This window comes from Bidens hawaiensis, unplaced genomic scaffold (genome assembly GCF_021521415.1).
Source record: "Bidens hawaiensis isolate Kalapana, Puna unplaced genomic scaffold, B.hawaiensis_p1.1 tig00030757_1, whole genome shotgun sequence".
NCBI lineage: Eukaryota > Viridiplantae > Streptophyta > Magnoliopsida > Asterales > Asteraceae > Bidens > Bidens hawaiensis.
Genome location: NW_027495129.1, coordinates 194,260 through 218,064, shown reverse-complemented (window position 1 = coordinate 218,064; position 23,805 = coordinate 194,260). Strand labels below are relative to the sequence as shown.

At 35.3% G+C, this 23,805-nt stretch overlaps 1 protein-coding gene across 1 annotated transcript; it reads left to right on the top strand.

Annotated features, from left to right (window-relative positions):
* The first annotated feature begins 281 nt into the window (after positions 1 to 281).
* On the top strand, positions 282 to 16,699 carry LOC143580887 (serine/threonine-protein kinase EDR1-like). The gene is made up of 14 exons (XM_077063803.1): positions 282 to 353; positions 11,088 to 11,339; positions 11,431 to 11,835; positions 12,779 to 12,882; positions 13,093 to 14,117; positions 14,213 to 14,253; positions 14,345 to 14,413; positions 14,765 to 14,865; positions 15,189 to 15,267; positions 15,336 to 15,434; positions 15,761 to 15,829; positions 15,921 to 15,970; positions 16,173 to 16,349; positions 16,516 to 16,699. Exons 1-14 carry the CDS (start codon positions 282 to 284, stop codon positions 16,616 to 16,618), a joined length of 2,646 nt encoding a protein of 881 aa, XP_076919918.1. The 3' UTR covers positions 16,619 to 16,699.
* Positions 16,700 to 23,805: the final 7,106 nt, after the last annotated feature.

The following is a 23,805-nucleotide window of genomic DNA, read 5'->3' as shown; positions in this document are numbered from 1 at the left end:
TGTCAACGAGCATCTGTGCATCTCTGTCCATGATAAACACCCGCGAATCTCTGGCGGCGTTTTTGAAGTCAGTTATAGTGTCGTCAACATTGTGAGACCCGCCCTTTAACGAGCAGTGCAGATTATGTGCGATGTTTGGATCAATTTTATTCAAACTAAGCTTGTGAATGAAATGGCGCTCGGAAAAGCCGAGCCGTCGCCGTTTTTTTGAAAATTCCATACTGTTTGAACTAAGTAGCGCATGGTTATGAAGCTCTACAAACTCATAAACTCTGAATACGATGGTGCCTGGGGTTGTACCTGGAAAAACCTTCATTTTTATTCGTGCACGACAATCAATAGCTTTGGTGCTGGTGCGGCGTGAACTGGATAACGAATCGCCATTTGTTGAATCAAAATCTTGTTTTTGGTTTTCTAGATCTTGTACAGAGCATGTATCGATGGGTTAAGGCTCCCTTGACACGTTTGAGAGCGTCTAAACGGGCTGAAAATCCAAAATTTTTCAGCATATGTGTGATACATGCGCTCAATATCTTCCCATGTATCAAATTCTGCATGCATAATAGGCACGAATTCTCTATGTACATCGGGTTTCCAGTATGTCGTGCCATTTGGCGTCAAGTACACAATACTCGACATGCCACCTGCAATATTAAACGTTTAAAAAAACGAGTTTAGTATACAGTATAAAAAATATAAGTAATTACAAAACACGTGATGTGTTACGCGCTGCAAATATCATAAGCTCGTTAAAAAGCAATCAGATAGCGAACAACAACTAGTGTTTAACACACGCACACGTATCAGATCGTCCAAAAGCATGCAGGTGTAACAAAACCGTTTTAATTATACATAAGAGATTAGAATGCACAGCTGCATATAATTTGTAACAGAATGTGCATAACACATTGACAGACATGACGAAAAGTGAACGCGACAAAAAGCGTTATTATATAGTGTATGAACAATATATGTGCAGACCGCGTATAATACCAGTTGGGACGAGCGGTACATATAACAGGGTAGTCGGTAGGTATATGAATTGTCATGTAGTATGAACACGTATCAGAATGCTAATAATTATCATGAGCATTACAAAAACAACATAATGGTTAAAAGGTACGTTTATACATAAATAGTAAAAGTTATAGTACACGTGTGTAATACATAACATGAAAGTAAAATTTATAGTACACCTCTGTATTACATGATACAAAAAACTATTCTGTTACATAATATGCATAATCATATAACACGTATGCAGTATAGTAATAAATAAACATATTAATCAATAGATGTTACCTCTATGTTCACACGAGAATATTGTAAAGTATCTTTGGTATATACATTGGAACACGATGCGATGTCGGTTGATGACGTCGTAAGCGAGCTGTTAGATCGATTGATGACAACCTCGCCAGTCGAATCAGTTAATTCGTTGTTTACTAAGATAACAAATACTGTGTCATGCGTATTTGTCATAGAATCACATGAGTGAGTATATGTATCAATAATCGATTCGTTGTTGCTGGTGGAGCCTTCAAACAATAATGTCTGATCAAACAGTGAAAACAAACATAATTAACACAATATTCTTATTTCTGATCAAACAACAGTGAAAACAAACATAATTAACACAATATTAGTGGACAAATTAAAGATTTTGACCTAAAATTAGTAACATCGTATCTTCAATCGCCATATTTTTATGCCAGAATCCAGAATCGATATGGATGTATGTAATGTAGAATTGGATTATATACTGGATCGTGTGTATGATTTGGATAATAATGGTTGAGATTTGAACGAATCGTAATCAATTTATGTTTCTGTTCGGTATAGATGGCGATGGATTGGGGTATTTGAGGAAAATTGATTACATGTCAATTTTACATATCTACCCTTGTAATAAAGAGTTTTTTAGTTTTCTCCATAAGTATGAGCTTTCGTTTAATGTATTTTTGTATGCGTCGATTTCTGTATATATATATATATATATATCAAGTTTCGTTTAATGTATTTTTGTATGCGTCGATTTCTATTGAATTCGTTAAATTGAACCGATTTATCGTTTGCACGTATTCTTGTCTATTATTCATCGATAATATTATATTCACAATGAGTTTCGTTTATCGTTTGTTCGTTCTTTTCATTTTATTCAATAAACGAAACTCCGGGATTTAAAGTTTAAAGCTTTAAACAAATTGCAAACTATTCGGGTATAATACGAACATTATCCAAGTATGTTAATTTCTTATTACATTTCAAAGTTTGGTTCAATTCGTAAATTACCTTTTAATTTTTTAGTCTTAAAACAATATCAAAGTTCAAGGCTCGAAATGTAAATAATATTTAAATTATATTTCAAGAAATACCAAAGTCTAGGGGCATAAGTGAAAATTGATTTAAATAATAATATAATAATTAAAAAAGTCCATCAGCTCCTCCAACCCATCCTGTTTTCCCGTCACCCTTTCCGGCTACCGGAATCGGCACCGGCGAGGCCTCAAAACACCCTTAATCTTCACCGTTTGATCCGTTTATTTGGTATGGCGACCATAGACTTTGATTATAAACCATAATCAACATGTTAATTGGGTTATAACGTCCATTAATCATCAATTATAAACGCAAACCGGCCGGAAAAGTTTCATAATCACAATAACAAACCTTTAATCATTTACGCATCAATTGGTAGTATAAATAGATCATAAACATCAAGCTAAACTTGTAACGCCCGTAAATTTCGTTAATCGGCTCGATTGTTTATAAATGTTTGTTTAGAATCCGGGACTCGTCTTGAATCTTCGGGGAAACTCTTCTAATGTTAAGTTGGATGACAAGCCAAAGACTCAGGCTAGGGCCTTCAGTATCTCTGCGAAGGAGGCGAAGGAGGTAGCGGACACGATTTCAGGTAATCCCTTGCGTTCGTATTAATCGTTCAAATGTTGTACCGATTATTTCTTTTCTTACCGAATGCTTTCGTGTGTAATCGTTTGGCTAGGAAGTGGTTCGATATCAGTAGTAGGGGTACTACTTATACTCGTTTTGTGTATGATGTGATGCTTTGATTTGTCGCAGCCCGCGCTTGTTCCTGAATAGCGGGATTCAGGGACGAATCCCATTCTTAGGGGGGTAGACTTGTAGCGTCTGTAAATTCCGATAAAAAGATTTATCCTTGTAGTGATTGCGTACACCATCGGGCTTGACCTGGCTTTTTCCCGAGAGCTCCTGGCTACCCTCGTAAACGTTCTCACTTAACTTTCCACCCAAGTTGCTACATACTTCAATTTTGAGGGACTTGGATGTAACTATTTTATATTATAAAACAAAAGAAAACTCTAACCCTAAACCAATTTGCAGCCGTCGGACCTGGACCCCCCCTGCTCGTTTTTCTTCTGCCTAGCCAAGTTTCAGCCGTGAAAACTTCAATTCAAGGTCGGTTTTATGATTCCCCATGTCTTTTATACCTTAATTGATCATATGAACGCGCTTATTGGTCGTTATTATTGAGTTTTGATGATAACAGCTTGCTGACAGATTCGTATACGTTTATTGTAGGGTCTGTAACGCGATGTTAATCCACTGTTTTTGATCGATTCTTGATTCCATGATGTTCTACTTTGAGTCTAGTTTCCAGAAAGGTATAATACGTAATTTTTGGACGAGATTTGAATAGTTTTTATGATTTTATAAAATCGAGTGTCAAACCTGATGCTGGACGACGGATTCTGGTCCGTCTTCCCGACATCATAACCTTTTTTCGACAAGTCTAAATTGATTGGTTCCACTTCTGGAAGTTAATATTTTGAGTTAGGAACCAAACCCAATTGGAATCGTTTAATTTGGCTGGGTAATGAATTTTATAAAAATAAAACCATTTTGTTGCGCAGCTGAAATAGCTGCACATACCTTTCTGTGTTAGAAGACTTTTTATGATTTTTGTGTCCACTAGAAAAATATAATAAAAATATTTTTATAAACTTAAGATATTTATGTAACATTGGTAAAAATTTAATAATTTAATTCTATGGTTTTCCTATGTAATAAAATACATCTTTGCATGCTAAAATCTGCATGTTATATTCATATTGATCAATAAGTTCGTTTTAGGCTTAACCGGTGGCTGCCCTTTCTCGCATCTTTCGGGGCTATTATAATTGAAGTTCGTACTCCGTCATATTCTTAGGTATGTCACTTACAATATACTAAAATTTCATGGCCAATGGAGGTGATTAGGTCGGTCAATCGATTTTAGTTCGAAAACTAGGGTTTATTGGGTGTAGGATTGGCAATTATTGAGTTTGATGCGTTAAACGATCGGATGACCGACCGAATCAGTTTGTACAGCCCTAGGGGGGTTTAAGGGCTGTGGGAAAATTATATTTTTAATGCACGGGGCTGTTGGGGTTAGTGTTTCGTCAATCGAGTCGACGGTGCGTGAATTTTCGTTTAAACGTTAAAGTAAGAGTTGTAAAAAGGAACCGTCAACCCTATCAACTGGGGTGACATAATCTTGATGAATGAAAAGATTTAAAATGGAATTTGGTCCATTCGGGGCTGATTCGTTTAACAAATGGTTTTAAGGTTTATTTCGCGCGCATTCGACCCGATTTGATTATCGTTGGGCATTAGGCCAAGTTGTTGGGCCTTGGGCCAAGTTGTTGGGCCTTGGGCCAAAGTCTTGGGCCTTGGGCCAAGTTGTTGGGCCTTGGGCCAAAGTGTTGGGCCTTGGGCCAAGTTGTTGGGCCTTGGGCTAAAGTGTTGGGTCTTGGGCCAAGTTGTTGGGCTTGAACGGCCCATTAGGCTAGAGTGTTCTTAAAGTCTAGTTTAGTAACGCGTTGTGTATAATTTACAGGCCCTTGCTTATGATTGTGCACTTAGGGATTTCCTAGCTCATTGCAGGTGTTCGGTTGATTCAGGTGAGTACATGATGCCCTTTTTACTCTTTTACGTTTTGGGCTAGCATACACACCGAAATACAATTTTAAACGATTTTACTCGTTACAGTGAATTGAATAGTTTTACATGGTCTCACTCGTGATGGTGCATTTTGAAAGCTATATTTGAATTATTTTATATGCCTTAGGATATTTTAGACTCGTTCATGGTCTTGTGTCCTTAAGGTTACATACATTATTGATGGTCTAGACTCGAGGATGTTAGTAGACTTGGCAGTAATTGAATATGAGTAGACCTATTTGTGTTTGCATGCATTGATGTTACGTGTTGGGTTGTACGTGTGCTCGACCCTGATGTTATTACTTGGATGAGATGTTACGTGTTGGGTTGTACGTGTGCTCGACCCTGATGTTATTACTTGGATGAGATGTTACGTGTTTGGGTTGTACGTGTGCTCGACCCTGATGTTATTATTTGGACGGTATTTATAGGGATATAAATATATGGATGTATATAGATGTCTAAGTACGAATACTTAGTGTTGATGATAGCCTAACTGTTCGTGTCCCCTATTATATTTTAAACTCTTGGAATGTTTTATAATCCTGTTTTTATATTTAAACTCTTGGAATGTTTTATAATCTCGTTATTATATTTTTAAATCTCGGAATGTTTTATAATCCAGTTTTTATATTTAAACTTTTGGAATGTTTTATAATCTCGTTTTTATATTTTAAACTCTTGGAATGTTTTATAATCCAGTTTTTATATTTAAACTCTTGGAATGTTTTATAATCTCGTTTTTATATTTTAAACTCTTGGAATGTTTTATAATCCAGTTTTTATATTTAAACTCTTGGAATGTTTTATAATCTCGTTTTTATATTTAAACTCTTGGAATGTTTTATAATCCCGTTTTGATATTTAAACTCTTGAAATGTTTTTAAACGAATTTATATAGGCTTGCTAGGAATGGTAGGCCTTGGGATGTTAAATATATATATATATATATATGTATATACATTATTGCTTGGCCTATATTTGGCGATGTTGTAGTCGTTTCGACTACTGATGTTGTGTATGTCTACTTTGTGTTTGCATGCACTGATGTTACGTGTTTAGGTTTTACGTTTGCTCGACCCTGATGTTGAGCCGTGATCGGGTCAAATATATTACTTGGGGAAGACCCGGGGTGAGGAGGCCCGTATCACGTGCTTGGATGTATGAGCCGGGATCGGGTCAAATATATTATTTGGGGAAGACCTGGGGCGAGGAGGCCCCTATCTCGTGCTTGGATGTATAAGCTGTGACCGAGTCAAATATATTACTCGGGTTTGACTCGTGGTGGGGAGGCTCGTGTCACATGCTTAGGTCTTATCACGTCCGGGTCAAATATATTACTCGAGTCTTGACTCGGGGTGGGGAGGCCCGTGTACGTGTGTTCGACGATGATTGTATTACTTGATGAATTATATATAATTTATTTTATTTATACCTTCTCTATTGTGTATAACTATAGCTTTGAAATAAAGTATGAATTATTGTTTATGAAAACTTGAACTCACTCAGCTCAAGCTGACTTTGTGTATATGTTAGATTGACTTTCAGGTTGAGGATTAGAGATTTCCGCTTGGACGTGCTAGAGACTACTCGGACGGTTGAAGGCACATCTAGTCGAAGAATTAATAACGCAAACTTTTTCTTTTAAATTATTACCATAAGTATTTAAATTTTGGATTTTGGTCACCTTCCCGGGTTTTGGGAATTTTGATGTTATCTATTCCGCTGTTTACTACTCTGAAACTTTTTTAATGAGATGAAGATTTCAAATAACACGAATATTTTAATTACAATTGATTTTGGACACATGTACCCGTGTTTTGGGATTTTTAATACTTAAACTTTTTCGCTGTTATTGACTCTGAACTTGTTTTAAATACAAAGAATCGTTTGGTTTTAAATTTTTGTGAATTTGTGGACATGATTACCAACTGTAGGATTCCCGGGATTCGGGGTCTTACAAAACTCGTCCAAAATATCAAACTCCACTGAAATACTCTCAATAACTCGTATTAATCCATCAAAGTTCGTATTCCGGCCAACCTTGGTTCTCCATCAAACAAAAGCATTAATAAGTAATTGATTGATGTTTAATGATTATTTTTAACAACAAATCAAAACCCCCAAGCTAATTTTCCGGCCAACCTTGGTTCTCCATCAAACAAAAACATTAATAGGTAATTGATTGATGTTTTATGATTATTTTTTAACAAAAAATCAAAACCCCCAAGCTAATTTTACCATACATGGATCGGTTTAAAAGAATTACAAGCTAGGGTTTATAAGAATGAAGATGAACATATGATGTATAATATAAACATTTTGTGTTTTCTTCTTAAAACCAAAAGATCAGTTAGTCCAGTGGTTAAACCATCTATTTGTAACCTAGAGCACCTGAATCATTGCATTTCTTTTTGTTATTTTATTTACTTTAAACCTTTTTCCTTTTAAATCAAAATAAATTATTAAAAATCATAATAAATCAAATAAAATTATTTTTAAACTAAATAAATATTTATATATTAAGTATAAATTATATTTTATCATTTCGCATCTAAAAACCTAACTTTCTCATATTCGTAATGCTTCGTAAGAACCCGTTAATATAATATTATATTATTATTTCGTTAATCTTTTTAATACACCAACGTATTTGTTTTCGAGATAATTTGACCAATAAAATTCGTATTCCATAAATATTAAAGTTCTCTTATAAATTATTAATTTAATAGTATTAAAGATAATTTAAACCGTTAAAATTAGTTTGTAATTCGTTAGCTTTTATTTCGTTAACTTATATTTCGTCAACCATAACCCATTAACTTTAAAATTTGCTAGTTTATATTTTGTTATCCGATTGTTAGTTTATAACCCGATAACCTTAACCCGTTAGAATTATAATTTGCTAGCTTTAAATTCGTTAACTATATAATTCATAATAATCCCATAACATAAGTATTTGTTCGAGATAAAAAATTACCAATTAAAATCTATGAACTCTATTATCGTAACTCTCATTGTAGTGTTACAGTTCTAATATTAAATAATATAAACCTCATTATAATAGTTATTAAAATGATACGTCATAACCTTAAAACCCGTTAAAAATCCGTTAAAAACTTAAAATAATATTAATGCTTTATGATATTAAAATACATATTCAAACAGTGCAAGATATCTAAAACCAAAGTTAATTAAATCCCGGTAGCTAGTCTTGATTTTCTTTGCATTTTTATTTATAGTTCATGACGTTTAACCGCTTCGGTTTTTCTTTAAACTCGCTTTCGGCTTTCTTTCAAGTTATCTCCAATCTCAAATGTGAGTTTCTCACACCCCCTTTTTAATGCTTTTATTACTTTTGGAGGTATTATATGTATCTTACAACTTCAAAATATTTATGATTTCGTTTACAAACTACAATTCATTACATGGACTTGTGTGTTTACTTGATTACTTGCTAATGGTTGCCTTAATAAGTATGATCATATGCCCCCCCCACCCCCTTTGCATTCAGGACCATTTGTTTCGAGTGGAAAAGGAACCTCATTATCCGAGTGCGTTGGTTGTCCCAACTGGAAAGGAACTTCGTTTATTCTTTACACCCAGGACATTGATTCGAGTGTAAAGAACCCTTATTTGCGTTTTTCACAAGTTTCATGGAATTGTATGATTTTTACGTATCATATCAAACTGTGTGAGCTCACCAACTATTCATATAACTGACATTATTTTATACATATGCTATAGGTACTGTTAGTAAAAAATGACACACGAAGAAGATACTAGACTTAGGTTATTTAACCAGTGGACAAACTGTTTAGTTGTATCTGTTATTTCCTTGTATTTCTTGTTTCAAACTTATGTACTTGACGTATAATTTAACTAATGATAATATTTTCACTTAATAGTGTCACATGTGTTTCGAACAATCTAAACGTCACACTCAGCCATTTCCTCTTAAGCCGGGGTGTTACAGTATGGTTGGTTAAAATCCCGCCTTTTTTTCGAACGACCAACAAAGAAATTATATTAAAACTAGCAAAGACGCTTGGAGAATACAAACACCAACACCAAAGGTCACCAACCAAACAAGCCAAAACCTATGAATTATATTACACATGAAATCGACACCAATCTTTCCAAATGAGACCCATTTTCTTCCCTTTATTGTTAATTCAGTGGAAGCCCAACGCCTTTATTTCCTCAATTAAGCATGAGATTTGATAGGGGTGTTCTTCGGGTTTCGGGTTTTTCGAGTTTGGGTTTTTTGGGTTGAGTTAATCGGGTTTCGATTATTCTAGAAAAAAAACAAAAAAACAAAACAAATTAAAAAACTACAATGCAAAAATTAAAATAAAATATTTTTCTTTACTTATAACACAAATAATCAAATAATAAACTAATATAAATTGATAAAACAAGTCAAAAGAAGAGTAAAACTAACTCGAACTTTAATCATATTCAATTGGACGTGATTTGGTTATTCGATTACGGTTACTATTAGAAATAAACGAAAAACATAAATTAATAATAACTTAATAAGCAATCGATCCATAATAGTTAGAATGACAACAGTCGATTAGAGCTAGATTATGATAACTTTAGTGGCTAAGACTTTAGCCTATTGTACCTAAAAATATATTTAATTTCAAAACTAAAAGTTTATTCGGGTTTTTCAGGTTGACCCAAAACTTATAAATCAAACCTGAGAACCAACCCGATTTACTTCAGTTAGGGTTAGTTCGGATATGGATTTTTCGGGTCGGGTTTCGGGTTTTAGATAAAAATGACAGCGCTAGATTTGAATAGGCGTCCGTCCCTTATGAACATAATATATATATATATATACTAGATTTTATCCCCCGTATTACGGGGGTTGTTTTATATTATTCGTTTTTAATATTTATATATGTATATTTGGATTTTAATTTTATTTATTGTAAGAAAGTTAATAATTAATATACTTGAGGTTTGATGATGAAATGGTTTCACAAATAAAAGATATGTTATAATCCGGTTTAAAGGCTATCCTGGTTTGGTGATACCCATTACCCGTTTATTTTCTTCATGTTTATTTTCTTTATTATAAAATTGTTTCTTAATTATAAATAATATCTTTTTTTAAAATAAAATAGGATATTAATTTTTAGTATATTCTTATTTTATAGGATTTTCCTATCAAATATTTGATGAGATTATTTTTTTAATATAATGAGATATTATAACCCATTTAAGAGCTATCTGAGTTTGGTGAGACCTTTATCCATGAATTCGGGTCAAATGCGTGAGAAGCTTTCATTTACAAATAAAGTAATCTGATGGCTTGAGAGAATGGTCGTTTTACATTTTTCGTTTTTTAATATTTATTTTTTGGATTTTAATTTTCTTTATTGTAAGAAAATTAATAATATACTTAGGGTTTGATGATGAAAGGGTTTCATAAATAAATGATATATTATAACCCGTTTAAAAGCTATTTAGATTTGGTGACCCATGACCCGTTTATGTTTTTTACTAAAAATTGTTTATTAATTATAAATAATATCTTTTTCTTTTTAAATTGGATATTAAATTATAGTATATTCCTATTTTGTAGGATTTTCATATCAAATAATTGGTAAGATTAATTTTTAATTTAATGAGATGTTATACCTGTTTAAGAGCTATCTGGTTTTGGTAAGACCCATACCTATGAATTTGGGTTAAATCAATAAGAGGTCTCCATTTAAAAATCAAGAAATCTGGTGACTTCCATAAAATGAGGGAGCGACCACTTCGCGGCACATATGAATTTTGGGTTTTCGTTTATATATATTATAGATAGATATATATATATATATTTTTTGTAAGTACGAAGTCGCAATCAAACACACCCCTTGAAAAGGTATTAACGATAATCAAAAGAAAAAAAAAAGAAAAGAAAAGAAAAGAAGAAATTATTATGAAGTAAATAAAAGGTAAAGGTCCTCCAAGGGAGTTTGGGTGGTGGCTGCTACGGAAAGACACACATGGAGACGAAGAAGAAGAAGAAGAAGAAGAAGAAGAAGGGGATGAAGAACATATTCAAATAGGAACAGCCACCAACCACGATCCTAACCCTAACCCCAATCCTCCATCATCATCAGCATCTAATACTTCTTGCTCCACCACCGATCAACGCGCCTCGTCAACGGCCACCATCATCTGTTCGTCAATCGCAAGACTACTACTCGTCGGAAGAGGAGTACCAGGTCCAGCTTGCCCTTGCTTTAAGCGTCTCCAATTCCACCGACTCCACACCTCCTCCTCATTCTCACATCCAACACTCTGCTTCTGCTATTACTCCTCATCGAGCAGCCGATGATGCCGCTGCTGATAACCTCTCTCACCAGTATTGGGTCAGTTTGCTCTAATTCCTTATATATATTCTCCTTCAGCTTCATTGAGCTTAGCCTTTTCGATTCATTTACATGTTTTTCTGTTGACTAGGATTATGGTCTCCTTGATTATCACGAGAAAGTATTGGATGGTTTCTATGACGTATATGGGCAGGCAGGGAAAATGCCATCACTCTTAGATCTTGAAACCGACCCTGCTACCTCAGGCTTTGAAGTAATTCTAGTTAACGGAGCAATTGATCCTGCCTTAGAAGAGCTGTTGCAGGTGGCACAATGTATCGCGTTAGACTGCCCTCCTGCTCAGCTTAATCTTCTAGTGCAGAGGCTTGCTGAGCTTGTCACAGAACACATGGGTGGCCCCGTGCAAGATGCTAATATCATATTGGCAAGATGGATTGAAAGAAGCACAGAGTTAAGGACGTCTATTCATACCAGTATATACCCTATTGGATCCTTAAGAGTTGGCCTGCTACGCCATCGTGCTTTGCTTTTCAAGGTCAGCTGTCTTTGTCATTGTTTCTGCCATTATTTGCTCTCAGTTGCTTACATATAGGTTGGCTATTTTATGTCTTGGGGCCATAGCCATTTCACTACTTGATTAGTTGATGTTTCTTTTTTAGTATTCTTTGCACTTCTTTAACTTTTGCTGACAAAAGGAAGAAAATAGTCAGCTCCGATAGTCAGCTTGTTTCAGAAGACATATTCTTAATTTTTTTCTAGTCATGATTGGACTGTAACTTTACATCTGATAGGAAGTTTTCAGGTTCTGATTAACCTTTAAGGAAGAAGTTTTCTGTACGAACTGAAAGTTGTGTATGCCTTTAAGGATACCTCCATTGTCATTGTTTGATTAAAAGCTTCACTTCCTTCTAATCAAATTAAGTTATATTATACACACACACTACTATATAGTTATATAACAGTGCAGCTATTGTGCAGAGCAGAATCTTCACATAATATAACAACACACAGATAAGATTATTTGTGAATTTAAAAACTTTTAAGATCCAGCTAATGTTGATACTAAATCACTTTAGTTTTTTTTTTAACCATATCTGGCTATACTATCCATCAAACTATAGCATGCCAGATTTCAACTGCTGCATTCATAGCTAGTACAATATTTCTCTATATACCGGAAGTTGCAGGCTGATATTACTGAGTTTCTTGCCTTTTTATTTGGTACAAACTCACTAGAAAGTGTGAAAAGAACCTGTGTTGATGAATGAAAGAGAGTTTGAATAACTCCCTATGCAAGGGGCTTTTAACCTCACAGCACCTTACAATAGACCAGATAGACTATACTAGTAGTAACTATTTACCCTAGTTTACAGGTGCTAGCACTTTTGACCTTCTGTAGTCTTTTTAACTTTTTTTTAATCTTTATAGGCATGGGGGTAGCATTGACTTTTATCTTATCTTTTTATTGCGAATTGCAGGTACTGGCTGAAAGTGTTGGAGTAACCTGTCGGCTTGTCAAGGGTAGTCACTATACTGGTGTTGAGGATGATGCAGTCAACATTATCAAGTTGGATAACGAAAGGTAAAATGTGGTCTTCCATGTTATCATACATGCCTCAATGATACATACATCACTTAAAACTGTCACACACCCATCCAACATTTTCTGAAAATATTAGCATTCGACGCATTCTGAATGAATTGGTGCTCGTGTTTTTACCACACAATAACTATGCCTAAATGTTATGATACACCTTTCCAGCTTTTAAATAAAAATTTTTCTTCTCTTCAGGGAATTTTTGGTTGATCTAATGGCAGCCCCTGGAACACTTATACCTGCAGATATATTCAACGCCTCTAAAGATTCTTTTTTGAAACCATACATTCCAAAATCCACCAAAGTTTCAGGTTTTGATTCATATAAAGATTTTGAACTTCCATCAAACGACATTAAAAATGGTCAAAACATTGAGGCGCAAAATGGTGTCAGTGAAGAACCTTTGATATCATTTACAAACACAAGTGACACTAGTGTCGGTGTGTCTCCAGCACCAGGGAAACGAGCGTCGCCTTCTAATCAGTTGGATCATATTCCCTCATCAACAATTGGCAGTTCTATATATAAAGGAGGCCGTGGGCCAAATGCAATTGGTGGTGGCTTAAGAATGAACGTTAATGTAGTCCCATATAATAATAATACCACTCAGAACAGTGTGGAGGATAATAAAAACCTTTTCACTGAGCTTAATCCATTCCAGATTAAAGGATCCGGTAAGGCTTTGATGCATAATAACAATTCTGCTGAAAACAAAAACGGGAGAACAAAAAATAACCAAGTCTCTGGTCGACCTCCTACACCGTTAATGTGGAAGAACCATCATCCTATTAACGAGGCGCCCAGGAAAAACGAGCATGGTGAATACAAACATACAACTAATGATTTTACCATACCAGCTTCCACCAGTTCTGGTTTGAAGTCTGGTGATAATGTTAATGAAAGAAATGAGAGTGTTTCTTCAAATGCAGCTGAGTCTGAAGCTGCATGGACCGAGTGGAAAAACTATAGACTGTCTTTAGAGGTGGTAAGTAATAATAACAATGCATTTCCCAGGAATAAGAGGTTAGATCATGAAAAAGTGCATGCGATCGGTGCGCAAGATGCTAAAAAGACCTCAGAATATTCAAACAACCAAAAGTTGAATTTACCTGAAAGCTCATCCTCATCAGTTCCACCTCAGATTGATCCTGTAATAGATGATGTTGGAGATTGTGAAATTCCATGGGAAGATTTGGTTATAGGTGAAAGAATTGGACTAGGTAACATTATAAAACAGTATAGCAATGTCTTATATTATATTGTATTCTTTTGAGTTCTCTGTTTCCTTATAATTCACATTAATTTTTGTATGCAGGTTCATATGGTGAGGTTTATCATGCTGATTGGAATGGGACAGTAAGTTACTGTTATCTTGTTTTTAAAAATGAATTTGTGGAAGTGACTCTTAGAGACTTGTTGCCTAATTAATTGATGTTTCTATAAACAGGAAGTGGCAGTGAAGAAGTTTCTTGATCAAGATTTTTCAGGTGCTGCTTTAGCAGAGTTCAGGAGAGAAGTAAGTAAAGTGCCTCAATAAGTAAATTATGAAATGAGCATGTAGGGATTGACTTGTAAAGTTTACTAGTTACTAAATTATGGGTTGCATGATTGACTTATGCCTTATAAAAAGAAACAATATAGTCTATTTGCACTGGTTACAATTGACATAATTTGTGTCATAACTACAAGTGCTTCAAAATACTTATTTCCATCTGTCTAGTCTGTGAGCTGCATATATAGGAAAAGCGTAGCTGCGTTATTTTATTTAATTTTTTGGTAACTATAACCTAACAGGGCTTAATGGATATACGTTTGTTTTGCGTATATTATTAAAGTTTTGTTTTAAGTGTGTGTACTTTCATCACAGGTGCGCATAATGCAGAGATTACGCCATCCGAATGTTGTGCTTTTTATGGGTGCTGTTACTCGTCCTCCGAACCTCTCAATCATCACCGAGTTTTTGCCCAGGTGGGTTTATTTACGAGTTTTTTATACTTGTTTCTTGAGAAAATATGCATGTCTTTTCTGGAATGTTACTCTATATATTATACTTCAGATCTTACATTGAATAAAATTTTTACTTATAAATGACTTTGGAAAAGCCTAAGATTGACAACTTGGGATGATAGAATCACTATTTTTCAAAATGTGAAATTGAAAGTGAATGACTTAATCTTGGATATGCTGGTGGTGTGTTTCACAGTTTATAATACATTTATAATATGGACACTTGCGGATGTACAATGCATTTATGCTTATACAGTTTATAACAACCTACCTTTTCATTTCAGAGGAAGCTTATACCGGATTATTCATCGCCCACAATGCCAAATTGATGAAAAGCGTAGAATCAAAATGGCTCTTGATATGGTAAGTGTACATATTCTGTTTAACTTATCTTTGTGCAATCTCCCTGTTTCAATGGCTCCCTTCTGTAGGCAAAAGGGATGAATTGCTTGCATACAAGTATTCCAACAATAGTTCACCGTGACTTGAAGTCACCAAATTTGTTGGTTGATGAAGATTGGAACGTCAAGGTAACATATGTTCCTCTTCTTTTCATACCAGACCCCTCTCTCTCTAAATTAGTTGGTATTTATTTTATTTTATTTTATTTTTTTGCAAAAACTTAAGTGTTGTCTGGCTCTTTTTTTTGGATGGCTCATATTTGTTTTTTTTAGCTTGATTTCTTGCATTAATAATAAAAATAAGTCTTTTTAAACATGGTGTCTGGTTTTCGACAATAATGTTCCAAATTACTAGATGATGGATATACTTTGTTAGGATATTTGTAAGATGCATATGTATCTATATTCTTGTTTGTCTTGTTCGTTATAATAAATCAAGAGTTTAAATGCTGCAGGTATGCGATTTTGGGTTGTCATGCTTGAAGCATAACACATTTTTATCATCCAAGTCAACAGCAGGAACGGTGAGAGGCTTAAATATGTTTAGTGTGTTTTAGTTAATTTTGATTTGCTTTCGTAAGACTTCTTTCTTAACTAATCTTTTTGATGTCATAGCCCGAGTGGATGGCACCTGAAGTTCTACGGAATGAAAATTCAAATGAAAAGTAAGTTTGATTACTTTTATGAACTAAAACACTCTTTTATATTGGAAAAGCTGATAGAATCTTGATTCAAGATCAGTGTTATCCCTAACTTTTGACAAGTATCAATAGGCAAATGTAACATTACTGTTACCAAAAATGGAAGCTTTGGGTTTTTTTTATTAAGGGATGCAAAGAACATATTTATTTATTTGCGTGCTTACAGGTGTGATGTTTATAGCTTTGGTGTTATATTATGGGAACTTGCAACCTTAAGATTGCCTTGGAGTGGAATGAACCCAATGCAGGTTGTGGGTGCTGTCGGCTTCCAAAATCGCCGCTTGGACATCCCCAAAGATGTTGACCCATTGGTCGGAAGAATAATCTGGGAGTGCTGGCAAACGTATGTCCCCTTCTTATTTCCTTTTAATTATGTTTAAATTAAATTAAAAAGAAAAAGACAGTGTTTGCCTACTAGACCTCTTTTGACCTGTTACCCAACCTGTCTGTTTTACCTCCTCTAAATACGTCTAATGAACTGGCTTTGTTTTACTCTGTTTTGCTCACAGGGACCCGAACCTAAGGCCTTCTTTTGCACAACTAACAGTGGCCTTAAAGCCATTGCAGCGGCTGGCTGCTGCTTCTCAAACTGATCAGCCTGGGAATATGTAGGTCAGTTGTTCATCAAGTTCCCATGTTTGTAAAATGAGTATATAATATAATAGGATTAAGGGGAGTGAAACAATAAGTTGTATGCACATATTTTTTGGGTGTTATGTAAATACGGTTCTTGATTACTATTCTGTGTTGTTTTATCTCCATGCTTTGTAACTTTTGATGTTGGAATGTTGAAAGTGATACAACTTTTGTAGCTATGCCCTATGCCCCCCCCCTTCGCCCCGTTTTTTTTAATCAGAATTATTAAACCCTATTTTCTGTTGAGAGCCATGTCAAAAGAGGTCTGGTAATTTACATGTTACCAATCTTAAGGCCATGACATGTGTGCCATGATGGTTCCAAAAATGTCCTAAGAAAACACGAGGCGAAACAAGACCCATTTTGTGGGCATTATGGTGGTATGAGTAGATATGAGGGCAAAAAGTGGGTAAAGATCCGTACCCAGGTTTAGACCCGTTTTGGCTATACCCAGTTTGTACCCAACCCAGCTTGCCTGTTCACACGTGGTTTCTATTATTTGTCAGTTCTCGTTTTGCATCCGGGCCTGGTTCCAATACCATGATATGACTGTCAGAACCCTTTGGACCGTTTGGAAACTGTTAAAAAGCCGTCGAAATATGATTGTTTTTTATTTTTACCATTTTCCTCTGTATTAGTATAAATAGTATAAATGTTTGATGTGTTGGTTTAGTTACAACACTAAAAAACAATCTATACTCATCTCAAAAAGTTCTAAGAGCATTCCAATCCATTCTCCATCCTATTTAAAATTACACTAAAAATTACTATATTTTCTTTCTTTCCAATTAAATAATATTTTTTATATATTTTCTATTTCCTTCGCTTACAACCACTTTAAAAAAAAACATTAAAAAAATTTAGAGTTTGAACTATGTTTCTTCAAAATTTAATTATGAACAGTAAATTTTTCTCTTTTCTTTACTAACAACCTCAAAATCATACTCTAAAAAATAAAAAAATACACTCACATAAATTTGGAGAACCGATTGGAAATGCTCTAAACCAACTATAAAAGATGCTTTTGTGGAAAAGGTGATATGAGGATGGCCGAATCTGTTGCGGGAAGATTGGACACAACCTGTAAACCTGCTAAGAGGAATCTAGAATCAACATCGTTAGTCTTGTCATGAGATGGTGCCCGGGGGGGGGGGGGGTTATGTCGTAATCGGGCGTGAGTAATAAATGTTAGACTGATGATTCGATAACATGGTTGTTGTGGGGTATTTATAGCCTGGTATTATGGTTGGTATTAGCATTAAATGTTGATACGGTCTTGCTTTGGTTCCGAGCAAAATGCGAAAAAGAAAACCTAAAAACAAATTTATCGGGTTTATACGGGTTTTTGAGAAAAATGAGTTCGGACCAAAACAAATCATACTAAAGAAATACTAAATTTGTTCAGGTCAAACTAGAGTCGAGTGAATAAGTCGTATAAAAAAAAGTACCAAAATATGTGCAAGGTGTATATTTGTTTATGGTGGCTAGTGGCGACGAGGTGTTGTTGGGTGGCGATGATGCTTTAGGAGATGAAAATGACTGTGGTGGTGATGGCGATTATGGATAATGAAAGCAGTGACGGTGGTGATCGGCATTGGTGGAGTTCTGACAGTGCATATGACAATAAGTATGTGATGAGACAAACAATGGTCAATGGATGATGCTAACCTATTTGGACTATTTTTTAATTAATTAGTTTTATAAAAATTTACTAATTTTAATTAACCCAATTTAAGTACATAATGGAGTGCCCCAAATAAATAAAATACAATTTATTTTTTTCTAAATTTCATCGCCTATAATTTCACATGAAGTGATGTGATAATAAGTGTAAGAAATTAATTTTTATCAACTAAAAGTAAAAGATGTTCTTGTCACGAATTACTTTTTCCTTCTATAGTTATAATTCAAGTGGTTGAGGTGAGGTATCCAACGACTACAGTTTAAAAAGGAAGAAATCTTGGATTCAAGTCATACATGTGATAAAAAATAGAGGGTTTCAGATTGGGTCAGAGGGTATTCTCACCTATAATGAGTTTCCTCACGAGGGTGGCCTCCAATGCTAGAAGAATGGAGATGAACGAGAGGACCAGTGACTCGTTAGTAATCCAAATTAGTGTTTAAAAAAAAAAAAAACTTTTCCCTTCTAATAAATAGATGTATAACAAATTTAATAGTTTATAAGATTGACATAAAGTTTAGAGTTGTATGGAGATTGTAGAGAATGAAATAGACCAATGAGGGATGGCCACCTCATATTTTAAAAATCTATGAGCTTTATGAAAATTTATTAGGGCATCCATGGAGATCATGGAGGATGAAACCAATTTGTTTCAATCAATCACAACACATAACATTTAATTATTCTCTGAAGACTCAAGTTCATGAAACCGATTGAGGAACCCGATTCAATAGGGTTGCTTTGAAGATTTGGGTTCATGTATGCCGAATGTTGCCCCTAACACCCTAATAAGGTTCATTATCATTTTCACATGCAGTACTTTGCTTTATTAGGTCGGTAAATACCAAAAGGTAATAAAATCAAACTTCTTTCGCATTTTTGGAAAAACTGCGACTTTAAATAAAACTATAATTTATTATAATTATCAGTGATACAATTCCAATTTCAGTTCCATTTCCAATCCGAGCCCCTAATCTTCACACTTTATTTCTCAAGAGCCATTCACCATTTTGCCATTATATTTGCATAGAACCCACCTTTAAAATAGACTTCAGTGGCTTTATTTCATCCTCTTCAATCTTCATTGAGGGCCATTGCTCCATCATCTTCCTCTTTTTCTTCTTGTTGCTTGAATAATCCTCAATGTACCCTACTTCATGGTTAATGCTCACCGTCTTCTTCACCTTTTTCGGTTTTGCCACCTCCCCCATCCCATTTTCACCTTCCTGGCAAGATGAAAATGAACCTAACGGTTTAGCCACATCATGCACCTTGGCTTGAACCACGGGCCCATAATGGTCATGATTATCTTCTAAAGCCAGGATTGTGCGTGGACTAGACTCACCTAAAACAACGGTCTTCGTAGCATGCGCTTTGAACAGTTGTACCAATGACTCGTATACCAAACAGCTAGCAGTCACAAGATAACAGAATGGACATCTTCGGTTTGTATTGAGGTACCGGTACAAGTACAAGTTGTTGCACACAAGACAGCCCGAAACCATGGTGTTTTAGAAATATGTTCTTTTTTGGGAATTTTAAGATTGTCTGCAGGATAACATTGTTGAGGGACAAAACAAGACGGGTCAATGTAGGTTTCATGTTACTGTCCTAAAAAGATATCTTTGTACTTGAGGCTAAGTAGAGATGTTCAACGAAACCGGTTCCTGGAACCGAACCGGTGGACCCGAACCGGACCCGAACCGGTTCCTACCCGTTTTTTGTAGGAACCGGACCCTATCTGATTCAACCCGATGATCCGTGACCGGTTCTTGCATTTCTGAGTGGGGGCGGGTAGGAACCGGAACCGAACCGGAACCGGTTCTGGAACCGAACCATCCGGAACCGGTTCCTAACCGGTTCTAGCCGTTGGATCGAATATAGCCGTTGGAAATCGTTTTTTTGGCCGTTTTTTGACCGTTGGGGTCAAAAATAGCCGTTTTTTGGCTCCCCCAAGCACCCCACTACTAGTATAAATAGGTATTTGGTGTCATGGGTTCATCACAACACTCAAAACGCAAACCCGAACGCAAAAAAAATACAAAAAAACGCTATTACAACATTTTGAGTTCTCTAATATCTTGTTTTCTCTTCTTCTATATTCATATTTGTTGTTATGGCTACCTCACAATCATCAGTTGGTCAAGGTTCCAACGCCGAACCAAGTTTCGTTCGTATTGTACCTCATAATCGTAATCAAGAGATTTGGTGCAATTGGGATTTGGTTGAATTGAGTGACCATTCATTGAAGGCTCGGTGCAAGTTTTGTGGGATTTATTTAAACCCACTTTCGAATTCAAATTTGAAGAAACACATCAAAAAACCGTATTGCAAGGCGTTGAAAAAGAACGTCGATTCGCAACAAACGCAAATGGATAGTGAAGGCGGAATATTTACATACCAAATTGATCGAGTTCAAGATCGTATGGCGAAGTTTGTGATTCAAGAAGCTTTGTCGTTTAGCCACTTCGACAACCCTCGCTTAACCGCCATGATTCGAGATACGCTTCAACCACAATACACTCACGTAAGTCGTCATACTCTTAAATGTTATTGTTTAAAATTGTGGAAGAAGGCCAAAGAGGTACTAATTGCATATTTTGAAAATATAAATACGAGAATAAACTTAACTAGTGATGTTTGGTCGGCTCCACATGGTCTACCCGAATCTTATCTTTGTGTCACCGCTCATTGGGTAGACCCGTCATCGTGGGAAATGATGAAACGCACAATTGCTTTCGAACTCTTTGAGTATCCACATACGGGAGATAATTTGTTTGAAATTTTAGATTATGTTATAAAAACTTATAAACTAGAAAATAAAATATTTTCAATGGCATTTGATAACGCGTCGAATAATACATCGGCGGTTGATAAATTAAAATTAAAATATACGCCGATTTGCAATGGTGTATTTTTTCACTCAAGGTGTGTTGCACATATCATTAATTTAATCGTGCAAGACGGACTTGCTTCGGATGAGGTTACATCGGTTATAAACGATTTTAGACTAATGATACATGAAGTTTTTAAGAAAAGTAAAAAAAGACAAATGGAATATAGAAAATTTTGTAAAGATACGGGAAGAAAAGCTTTGGGAGCTAATTGGGATGTACCTCATCGATGGAATTCCACTTGCATAATGTTTCAAAGTGCTTTGAAACAAAGAGAAACTTTACAAATGTTTCATTCTAGTCTTGCCGAGAATGATTTGGCAATCCCCTTTTCAAATGAGAAATGGGAAATTATCAATGACTTATCGACTTTTCTTGAAGTTTTTAAAACATCAACTACGAAACTATCGGGAACGTATTATCCGACAAGTCCCTTGGTTCTTTCGGAGTTATTTTTAATCGTTAACAATCTTAAAGAATTTGAAAATAAAAGTCCAATGTTTTCAAACATCATATTACCAATGAAGTTTAAATTAAAAAAAATACTTTCTTGAATTGCCACCGGTTTTACTTGCGCCGCCGCTTTAAACCCAATGTTAAATGTTACGGGGGTTGAATGTGTGATAGACGAAATTTTTTCAGCCTTAGATATGCATGAAGTTGACCCAAACTTTTCAACAGAGGCAAAAAATGATTTTAACTTGAATTTTAAATTTATGTATGACTTTTATTTAAATAAATATGGGTCAAACATACACATGCCTATGCCGGGGGGGTCTTCATCAAGTTCAAGTGCTACTAGAGTACGAGATCCCATTATTAGCCTTATGAACACCGTTCGCAACGTAACGGCTAAAAAACAAAGGGGTAACACCCCTTCAAGCGAACTAGGAAGGTATAGTGCAAATGATTACTCTACCGGTTTATCCGAAGAGGAATATGGCACTTTTGATGTTTTGGCTTGGTGGAAGGTAAAGGAAACCGAGTTTCCGATTCTTGCCACCATGGCCCGTGATTTACTAACCGTCCAAGCTTCTACGGTAGCTTCGGAATCCGCCTTTTCTCTTAGTGGCAGGGTAATATCGGTAGAAGAACAAGACTAAATTCGGAGTCGGTGGAGATGTGCATTTGCTTAAAGGATCACTTGGACTCAATCGATCGTATTCAACACGTAACCACTCTCGAAGATGAAACACCACTTGATGTTCGAGCGCACGACGAACAAGAAGGCATTTCTACAAGTAATTCCGAGGAAGAAGTCGCCGCTCAATAATTACGACGAACAAGAAGGCTTTTCTAGAAATAATATGTCACAACTTTATATTTATAAGTTTAATGTTTTGTTAGTTTGTTTTTGAAGATTTTAAAACATGTAACCTTTTTTTTTTTTGAACTTCTTAAAGTAAATAAAATGAATTTTATGTTAATTGTTTTGTTTATTTTTCATGCTATACAAATACGAATCGTAGTTTAGAATCCAAATCGCAAACGAAAAACGAAAAAAAAACTAAATGCACTTGTATTGCAAATCCAATGAACAAGTTTACATTGTACAATGGTTACATATTTAACTGATGATGTTCCAACTGATGAAACTCTGCAACTGATGTGTCACTGATTCATATTTTGCATCAGTGACAACAAACTCTGCAACTGATGAATGTTCCCACTGATGAGTATTCCTCATCAGTGGCAACCTTCAGTAGTTGTCATCAGTGGCAACCTTCAGTAGTTGTCTTCAGTGGCAACCTTCAGTAGTTGTCTTCAGTGGCAAACATCTTCAGTAGTTGTCTTTTCTTCATCAGTTAATTGTTTATTTTTATGTTAATTGTTTTTTTTATTTTTCATGTTATACAAATACGAATCGTAGTTTAGAATCCAAATCGCAAACGAAAAACGAAAAAAAAAAAAAAATTTTTACACTGTAACCGGTTGGAACCGGTTACGGTACAGGAACCGGGTTAGGAACCGGTAAGAACCGGTTAGATAGGTTAGGGGTCCGAGGGTGGGAGAACCGGTTCGAGCCTGGAACCGGTTTAATTGAGGGTTTTGAATATAGGAACCGGTTAGGAACCGGTTCCGGTTCCTAGTCCCAAACCGTTTTGAACATGCCTAAGGCTAAGGTTATTCCTGACATGACTCATGCGAGTTGAAGGTTGCTTTCACTTTGATGACTCCTTTGTGTTAAAGATGTACAAGAACGAATAAGGGTTGTTTCAGAAACACTCTTCTTTTGATTTGCTTGAAGGACAAGTAAGCCAACTATAGACTTTGCATCATTTGCTTTTGTTTCTTAGAAGCAAAAGAAAGGCATGCAAATATACTTAAGAGTGTTAGAATTTGTCCTCTCATACCATGGGCTTAAAAGCTCCATAATCAGCCTATTGTGTTAGCAGGTAAATGTTATCTTAAATGAATTTTCTACACGTGAATCGGGTCGCTTATAAAGTCGCAATGCTATTATTTCTAAACCCTTAGGCCAATAAATCAAATTTCAAAATAATATATGCTTAAGACAGAACACGTGATTTCACACTGTTAGCATCAGGAACCGTGATCCAAAGTTTTGGCATTAAGGAATTGTATCT